This window comes from Seriola lalandi, unplaced genomic scaffold, assembly GCF_002814215.2.
Source record: "Seriola lalandi dorsalis isolate HSWRI2012SDOR001 ecotype SW California unplaced genomic scaffold, Sedor1 jcf7180002054469, whole genome shotgun sequence".
Lineage (NCBI taxonomy): Eukaryota > Metazoa > Chordata > Actinopteri > Carangiformes > Carangidae > Seriola > Seriola lalandi.
In genome coordinates, this window is record NW_019525022.1 from 1,659,523 (window position 1) to 1,669,144 (window position 9,622).

The window sequence follows — 9,622 nt, forward strand, 5'->3', positions numbered from 1 at the left end:
GGGGGGGTGGAGGGATGGAGGGGTGGGGGGTCTTGGACACAGGCTGGTCTGGCCGCCACCACATACACAAGCCAGACGCTGCACAATGACATCTCGCTTAATGGGCACTTAATTAAAAATGGAGCCACACGGTGACCTGGCGCGGCACTGTTTGTGTGCATTTGACTGATGTTTCTTTGTGTGCGTGCATGTATTCCCTTTGTTGTTATGTTTCGCTTTGTCTTTGCTCACAGTAACTATGCTCTTGTTTGTATTCTGGGGTCTGATTCACTTGTTTGTTCCCTTGTTGTGACAGAGGGTGTGCATTCATTGGGGTGACTAAGCTTCTGAGTGCTTCATGACACAAACCCTGCATGTTGACTGAGCAGAAAGCCAAAGTCAGAATCGGTCCATTGCAGTGTTTCATTTGTGTCGTATTCATTTAATGGGGTTTTGTGATTGACAACAGCTGAGTGAGTCAGAAGCAGAAGACTATTACTGTCGGAATAAAGAAAACAAACAAGCAAAACAAAAAATGATCATGAAACACTGGAACCGCTTGAACCGTGACCAGATTTTGACAAGATTGCACAGAAGTATCCTGCCTGCATCATAATCTTTTATACAGTGTTGGTCCTACGCTATACTGAAGTGCTGACAATAATGAGCAAATGTTTAGCATGCAGGCCTTCAGCTTGGGGAGGTGAGGTCATGGTTGCAAAAAAAAATGAAAAATTGAGTAGCCGAGTAAATGTAAAAGTATTACTGATTCTGGCTCCTGGCAACATTGCGTACAATGGTTGTCTCTGTGTCACTGGACTTAAATGTTGAAGACAGAGGAATAGCTTTGAGAGTAAAGGGACGACTGGTTTGGTGAGGGAGGACATTCACATTACAGGTTTAGAGCTTGATGATGGTTCAAACTGGAATAAAGGGTCAAATTACAAAGCATCACATGCTTTAGAACCAAAACAAGCTCTGGATTTTGTTAATTACTGTTGACTCTAATGACAAAAGAAACTTTCGGTCAAGGGGTCGCCGAGGTGAGCAAAGTGCTACGATGAGAAAGATTTCAGGCTCACTGTCCTCTGAAGATGAAGACTTCAGGTTCAAAATGCAGGGCTGAAAGTTCATCCAGCAAGCGAAGGAAAGGATTGATGGAAAGACACTTAGACTGAACAACTGAGGGCTTTTAAAGAAAAAAAAAAGAGACAGAGACAGAGAGAGAGAGAGTGGATGGAAATCTGAAAACCTGAGCTGGAAAATGTTTTGGACGGACTAAACGGAACAGTTGAGAATACATAACAAAAACAGATGACAGAGCAGAAAGGTTTGGAGTATGAAGTTGCCCTTTAACTTGTTGCTTTATGTAGTTAAACCTATTTTTAGTTGATGCAGTTTGGTTTCAGGAAAGTTTTGGCATGCCCTTTCAAGACAAACGAGTCAGCTTTCTCCATTAGCCTGTGGCCTCTGAACTGTAATGTGGACTATGTGAAGCCAGAGGGGGAAACAATCATCCTGTTAGACAAAAGACTGCAGGTTAGGAGTATCGCTGCCTGGTTCTGGGAATGCGGCGGTTTGTAAATGACGTGTAATTAATGCATTAATGTACGTTCACATGTTAATTCTAACACATTTTACACTGCATTGACCTTCACAATTAAGATTTCTACAACAAGCTCTCTTGAAAGGCATCGGATTAGATCCTGTTTATTAGTAATTACAGCTTGTATGTTCGCAGTTATTGCATTTTTTTTTTTTAGAGATGTTCTGATTTTATGAAAAGCTGCTTTATGCTTGAAAGATAATATTCTCTGAAAGTAAAGGCATAAATCTAATATTGCACAGGATATGAAGGGGTTCAATATTTCGGATGCAGTCTGTTGTTATCATTAATTTGTTTTAAATCCCTTTAGGCTTATCCTGTTTTCACAGAGATATTTCCCAGATCTACCCGGATCTGGTATATCATTGTGGATATATTTGTCTGCTAGTCTCAGTCGATCTCATTTTTCTTGACTCACGTCTGCCTGTCTGTTGGTCTGCCCCCCACCCCCCTCTGCCTGTCTCTCTAACCGCTTGGCTATCTCTTTTTCCTGCCTCCCTGCATTCATTCCTGTCTGTCTGGTACTGTTTGAAAGTGCCCTTTACACGTCAGTAGTGAGGCGGGGTGGTTGGAGGATGAGGGAGGAGGGGGTGGGGGGGGTTTCCATCCCTCTAACTAGGTCAGTGAAGACACACCCCTCTCTCCCCTTGCTGTGCCCCTGCTCCCCCCCCCCGTCTCCTTTCTCTCCCTTCTTCCTCTGCTCCCTGCTGTGACGCAATGCAGACTTTCTGCACAGGCCTCCTGTTTTCCCCTTTATTACCCCCTGAATCCAAAAAACAGTCTTCCACTCCATTAATGACAGTGACACATCCTCCAAATCAGCATAAAGCAAACACGCATCCGCCGAACAAAGACAACTTGCACTTTTGTAAATGCCAGTCAAATGAGATGAATCAGTGGCACCATATGGAGCCGCTAATCAGCCAGAGCTCCAATGATTTGGTCCAGCTTCTTGTTGTGATGATGGATTACATAATGCGGTTGGCATTGCATAATGTTTGCGGGGGTTGTCAATCTGTGATCAGGCACTTCCACATTTGGAGGGGCAGTCAGGTGCAGCCGTTCAAAAGTGTGTCATTTGCTCATTTGCTTTGGCATCACACTTTTATAGAAACTCCTCCAGTGAGCTGATAATTTGTGTGTGTGTGTGTGTGTGTGTGTGTATGTGTGTGTGTGTGTGTCACAGATGATAAAGACCAGTCACTGCATTCATCTGCAGTTTTCAAACCCTGTCAAATACTTAACTTGTGACACGTCACGTGTCTGTGTAACCGTTTGACAATATAGAACATCAGGAAATATGCACACTAAAGAGCAAACTCTAAGTATTACATAAGCCCAGTATGTTATACCACAATCCCAACACTGGATGTCTCTGTTTCTGTGGGCTGTGCTGCGATGAGTCATCTAGGCGGTTATAGACTAACTGAATTCTGAATTACCATGTCTCACCCATGCTTGATCCTCAAATGCAAATTGCTTATCTTGATAAGGCCAAAAATCTGGGAGGTAAAGGATATGAACAAGTTCAGAAATTAAACTAGAGCTGTACAGCGAGAGAGAAATGTGCAAGTGATTTTCAGCTGATGTATGGATGATTAGTATAGGATCATTCTGCCAATACATTCTCCTCTTATTAGATCATTTGAGTAAGTTTGAGAATTGAACACAAAAGAAAAATTTGCTCTGGTGTTGCAGGGGAAATGAAAGAGAATGGAGGATCTGAGGGAATATGGGAAGATAAAAGAAAATGGGAAGATGAAAGAAGAGTGAGATAAGGAAAGTAAGGGTGTCCAGCAGCACCCCGCGGATGGCACACAACAAATATAAGTCATCAGGCCAAAGATGGAGGAAGCAAGAAATGCGAGGCGGAAGTGAGAATAGTCACCGTAGAGGAAAATGTGCAGGATACTGGAATAACTTTTTACGCCTCGCCGTGTTCGCTGGCCTTATTTACTGTTAATAGAACAATCACAGTGTTCTCAGTGTCCATGTGTGATTGCATGTGTGTGTGTGTTTGTGTGTGTGTGTGTGTGTGTGTGTGTGTGTGTGTGTGTAGCACATGTATCCCAGTGTGTGTGATTGTGTGTGCATTCACGCTCCCTTGGGTGTAACTGGGTCAGGTTCACATGGCAAAGCACGTTGATTCACACCGGAGATAAACACAGCCCAGTTGCCTTAGCAACCTCTTTTTACTCTTACCACATCTTTGCATGGCATATATTTGTATTTGCATCAGATTTCTGTGTTAATGTTGACACAGACAAAAGCTGCACAGTTTTTTTACATGCAGAGGCAAATGTATTTTAAGGCCCCGCTCATTTATGATTATGGACAGGTTCATACTTTCAATCACGGCTGTCTTTTGTTCTGAAATTTTATTATTACCTGGATTAAAGGCTCAGTACTATGACTGTGTCAACACCGGAGCCCTCCCTATATTCATGCGTTTGTGGGTGTGGACGCTGAACCTGCTTTGCGAGGAACAAAGGAGGAGAGATGTGGAAGGGTGGGGGAAAAGGAAAGAGAGACAGTGAGTGACAGATAGAGACTCACCGCTGATTGTGTTTGTCAAGACAAGACTGAACATACTGTACAAATTTAAACAGAGGTGTAACTCTGTGCGTGTGTGTCAGCATGTCTCTTACATACTCAAACAGCCATGAGGAACATTTCCATGAAGACTTGCAGCCTGAATATAGCAACATGTAGGAAGGATACGTCCAGTTTAGTGGACACACTACAGTATGTGTGGTGGATGTTTAGAGAAGTGGGATTGTGTTTAGTGGGTTGTAAGTTTAATTCATGTTATGATCAGTACAGGGGAAACAGCGAAAAACTAATCTGCTGCTGTTCCGCACTTACTGTTGAGTGGCCTTGAACAGACAGTAAATGTTCAGGTGCGTTAATACTAAAATGCTGAGGTTCTACTGTGTAAATATGCTGAATACACTTTACAAATAAGTGATACAGTCTGTAAACATTTCTTATGCAGTCAGATGCTGTTAGTCAGCCAGTTAGTCTAGCTTTGTCTATTTAGAGTGAAACTTTAAGGACCCTGAACACTTAGTTTCAAATGTTAAGTATTTCTATTTAACGTTAAACATTCATGGCTAAATAAGATAATAAATAATATGTTTTAAAAATATAAATAGGTAAGCTTTGGTAAGATTTATGGAGAATTCAACACTCAAAAACTCAGATAATCTGAGTTTATGTCTGTGTAGGTGTGTTTATGTTTTTTTTTTCTTTCACATTTACATGTAATTGATGGTGACCACACCACAACACCACAACACAGCAACCGCCATTAGTTCCTGACTGATGTTGTTAAGTCCTGATTGGTGCACAGAGGTCAATGACATCACTTATCACTGTGTCCAGTGCGCTTCAAACCAGCGAGAAGAGCAACAAGAGAAAAGGAAATAAAGAAATCTCTCGTGTAAAACAAACCAAAACTGTTCTTAATATTTAATATTTGATATTTATTGATATGTTAAGGGCTTTTTATGCCCAAAGAATTCTCATTTCATAACCATGTGTTGGTCAGGTCTTACATGAAAAATGATCATCATGATGAAATGATGAAATGAAAATTATTTGCATGTATAGTCAGTGGTCAGGTTTTCACTCTCTTTCTCCATCTTCTACATTCAAGTTTTGCTTGAAATGTTCCACATTCAGCGCAGGCTGTGGGTCTAAAACACGTGTTGAATGTTCAAATGTGTGATAAATTGCACCAGAGCTTCACAATAGCTCATTTTCAGCTGTGTAATGAAGTGTAAACCAGGCCAAGGACACTACAAGAATATATGTTTGAGCTCTTCCTGTAAGGCATGTGAGCTGAGGGAGTGCATATGCTGACTGAGATAAATCTGTACCTAATGACCTTTGACTGAACGCATATATAATTTATTCTGCAGAATTATCAAACTCAAGAGTTGTAGAGTGTATGAAAAACTAAACTGATAGGGCGAAACTGAGAGTGAAGAAGAAACAGATGTGCTAGAGTGGAGAGAGGCAACAGGAGCTGGAAAGATAAAAAAAAAAAAAAAGGATGGGCAGTGAGATGTAGAGAATATGGAGACAGGATGTGGATGTAAAGTGGAGATGAGAGGAGGAGGATGAGTAGATTGTGACAGGAACGAGCAGTGCTTGTACTCTATCTGACACACTGACCCAGTGACGCAGCAAAGCTCACAGCTCCAGATTATAAAGCCATGGCTGCAGGGAGGGGGGCAAGAGGGATTAATGGTGCCTCCAGAGAGGAGAAAACAGGGAGATTAAGTGAATGAGGGAAGAGGGAGTTGGGGATTACAGCTCTGTGGATGGCAGGAGCCTGAAATAATCTCAGCAAACTGAGTGGCACAGTCCAATACATGTGTACGTGTGTGTGTTCGTGCTTCTGCCTTTGTGATGTACAAATGATGATGTACAAATTAGTACAATTTAGGAAATGAAAGCACATGAGGTGGCGAACTTTATCTGTGATGAATGTGCTTTAAATCACTATGTTAACATAGAAATGTGTGAAAACATTTTACAGTATGCCATGTGAGAAGCTGAACCGGAATGTAAGGAGCTGATGCTGCTAAAGCAGAGAGATTGGCCATGGGGCCCCACTGAAACCATGTGCGGCCAATCAGTTACAGTTGGTCCCTCATCCCTACAAAGACTCTTTGATGTGAGCGAGGCCTTTAAATTCAACCCTGGGGAGTCACAAGGCTACACCGGCTTTGATCTGAGTCAGGAGAAACCTTATGCCATCTCTAACAACAAGACATTCTGCACAACAGCAAAAAGCCTGTTGGTTTGACATTCAAAGAGTCAGTGACATGCACGGATTGTTGAATGGGAAAATCTGAAAATCATTGCACTATACTTAAAACTGATATACTGTAGGTGATTGGTTCTATACTTAGATGACGCTGATGGGTCTTAAATCTTATCCTCCAGGGCTGCCCTTCAGAAAGAACTATTATAACTCAGAGAGCCTAAAATAATCCCAGGGGGTGTGACCAGGGAAGATATCATAATGCTTCTCTGCAGAGAGATCATTTGTGTCCATCACTGCCTCCACAGACCCGTCAGGTGTCTGTGTTGCTTTGGCAACCTTTTTCTATACTTGAGAGGAGTCAAAGCAAAGTGGACATGGGCTATTTCACCTCCGTCTGTGTGCTACAGCTCTGCTTGTTGTCACAGATCCTATGATGTAAATATCCTGTCCATTTATGTATCGTTTCTGCCGGCCTCCCCCATCTGCTCCCTCATCCTGTTATGCTGCTGCTGGCGGTCTTCCAAAAAATCCTCCAGCTTCTCTGCGCTCTCCTTCTTCTTTGCCTCTTCTTTCACCTCTTACTTGATCACTGGGCAACAAAATGTCTGCCATATACGAAGCCATGCTGAAGACCTCCTCCTCCCACTACCTCTCTCTCCCTCTCTCTCTCCCTCTCTCTGCTTCCACTGCTGCCTAACCGAGTTGCACAGCGGTTACATAAGAGCTAAGGTCAAAGTGTCACTGCCGTTGTCAAGGGAGACATAGAACAGAGGGGCTTTAGAGGAGATGTGCACGGGGAGAGAGAGAGAGAGGGGGAAAAACAGCAGACACAAACGGCTGAGAACAAAAAAAATGTGCAGGAAAGACCAGAAACAAATAAGCATTTAAACATGTGTATGAATAAAAACCTCAAACTGTTAGGATATGGTTCATTTTGGCTGAGATAAAGCAGACAAGGAAGCATATATATTAAAAAAAGATAAGCGATTACGTATGAAAAACAAGGAAGAGGCAGAGGAAAAGGGCTTGGAGAGGAAAAAACAAAGGAATGTGTGCGCCTGTGTGTTTCTGTGTGGGTGAATGTGTGTGTGTGTGTGTGTGTGTGTGAGAAACAGAAAAAGAATCTGTGACTGTAGGTGCTCTGTGCTCGGCTGCTCCACTAACCTAGTTTGAGTAATCTCTGCCTTCATGCTGTTTCATAACATCGCCGCCAGAACATTGCATCATAAGGCCACCCGCTACAGCACACCCACCCCCCAAGAACCCACCCACCCACGTCCCAATCAGCGCCGACAGTCACACACTGTCCAAAGTACACATTTACATCAGAATCTGCATCCTTTTTTCATTCATTAATGAAACCAATGAAGAATAGCTGTACATTTACTTTTAAAAAAAAGCACAACATATCCAAAGAAAGAGATGATTCATATGGGCAAAAACAACATTTTGCACATTTGCTGGAAAAAAAAGGGCAAACAAACAGTGTGGCTAAAATGCAAATACATACACAGAAGTTACATAAATGAGCTGCAACTATTACAGCAATAATCCTGTGATATGTTCCTGCATGTCCAGGACAGAAACAGGAACCAGACAGCTGTGAATCAAACCTTGTGAGGTCACTGGGTGTAAACTCTGGAGCAACTCTACTCCACAGAGGATAAGTTGAAAGATGGTGAGCAATCATTGGGAAAGCAGCCTATTCTTCCCAGCGCAGGCGAGCATACTCAGGAACAAAGCTCATTTGACTGCACAAGCTCAAATAAAATATTTTACAGGTCCACAGGGTCAATGCAGCGACTCCATATTGTATATTTACTACCTATAAAACTAAACTCACTTTTTTTTGCAGCAGCAGCACAGGTGTTCCTCTTTGTTAACAGCACAAGGACTATTCAAGGTGTCACAAGTGACAAACAGTCCCACTGAAGAAATAACTTCTCCTTTCATGCTGCTATAGGGCTGCAACTGACAAATATTTTCTTTATGGATCAACTGATTAATCGATGATCAGCTGCTGATATTTTTGAAAGATTTCTTTCACTGAATAGGAACATTTGTGGAAGCTCTCTCAGGTCAGATGATTACATAAAGTCATCCAAGTCAACACCATTAAGGCAAATACGGAAAAAGACTCAATAAATAAGGTGTTAGCTCTCTGGTAAACAAAGAACCAGTCAGATAGCTTCTTGCTGCCTGGTTTTAAACTAATCAGACAAATATGAACCACAATGAGAGGTTGACAGGCTACATTCTGCACCATTACAGTAACTGTTGTCAAGTCAGGGGAAGTTGCACAGAGCAGTAAATGTATGTCTGTTTAAAAGAAGAACTGATTGTGGGTTTGATTGCCTTCATATCACCTAGTGGAAGCGGCAATCTTTTATTTCTCACCAATGATCATCAATGTGCGTGAGTAAGAAGTGAGCAGTAGTCAATCATTTGCCCAGCCACCTTAAACTCGCTCCCGACGGCGCGCCCCCGCGAGAGCTGTGAGAGGAGCTGACGGCAGTGAGATCATGTGAGAGTCCACGCTTGGAGAAAGTAGGTTAGCAGGGTAGACTGAGAGGAAAGCAGGCGGAGAGTCACAGCGCGGAGGGGGGGCTGCCGAAACAGCGCTCGTTCACCGTGGGACTATTCTGTCAAAAAAGTTGAGCCAAATCTATTCGTCAGTGCGCCGAGACGATTACGATGCGATCCAAAGCGACTTTCTTCACTCTTTCATTTTGCTCGGACTTGACCGAGCGATAAAGGAAAAGAGTTTCGGGTAGTTTTTTTCCCCCCGTTTTTTTTTTTTGGTCGTGCTTTACGAGAGCTGTCTGCAGCCGGGACGAAGTTAATATTGACAGAGCCAGTGTACTCTGGCTCCTGCGCTTTATTCTGCTCTATCCTGTCACCTACAGTCGCCACATGTAGTCGAGTTTTCACCGTCCTGCCTAGAAAAAGAAAACATCAAAATGAGAGGTAAGTTGCTTTTATGTCATTATTGCATCTTTTAGTTGAACTTGGGAAACGTCGCAGTGTGTGTGTGTTTTTTTGGTTTGTTTTTTTTGACCGGGCTGGAACGGCCACATGTGTGAACACAGGGACCTGAGAGCCTGTTTTCCTCCCAGTGCGCATTAATCCCTCATGACTGGATTATCGTTGCACGGAGCTCAAGGCTGCACATTGCACACTCAAGTTCAGCATGCAGTGAGAAAGAGCTGGAGGCATGGTGTTCATGACAATCAACTTGACCAGTTTGTAATTCTGTTTTT

General features: G+C 42.7%; 1 protein-coding gene across 1 annotated transcript in view; it reads left to right on the forward strand.

The window, feature by feature from the left end:
- Positions 1 to 8,881: 8,881 nt before the first annotated feature.
- The window catches only part of LOC111658817 (nuclear receptor ROR-beta-like), a 15,414-nt gene continuing 14,673 nt past the window's right edge, over positions 8,882 to 9,622 (forward strand). The window contains exon 1 of the mRNA XM_023411480.2: positions 8,882 to 9,329. Within this exon, the coding sequence (XP_023267248.1) occupies positions 9,323 to 9,329 (7 nt within the window). The 5' untranslated portion in view covers positions 8,882 to 9,322. The remainder of the gene's footprint in view (positions 9,330 to 9,622) is intronic.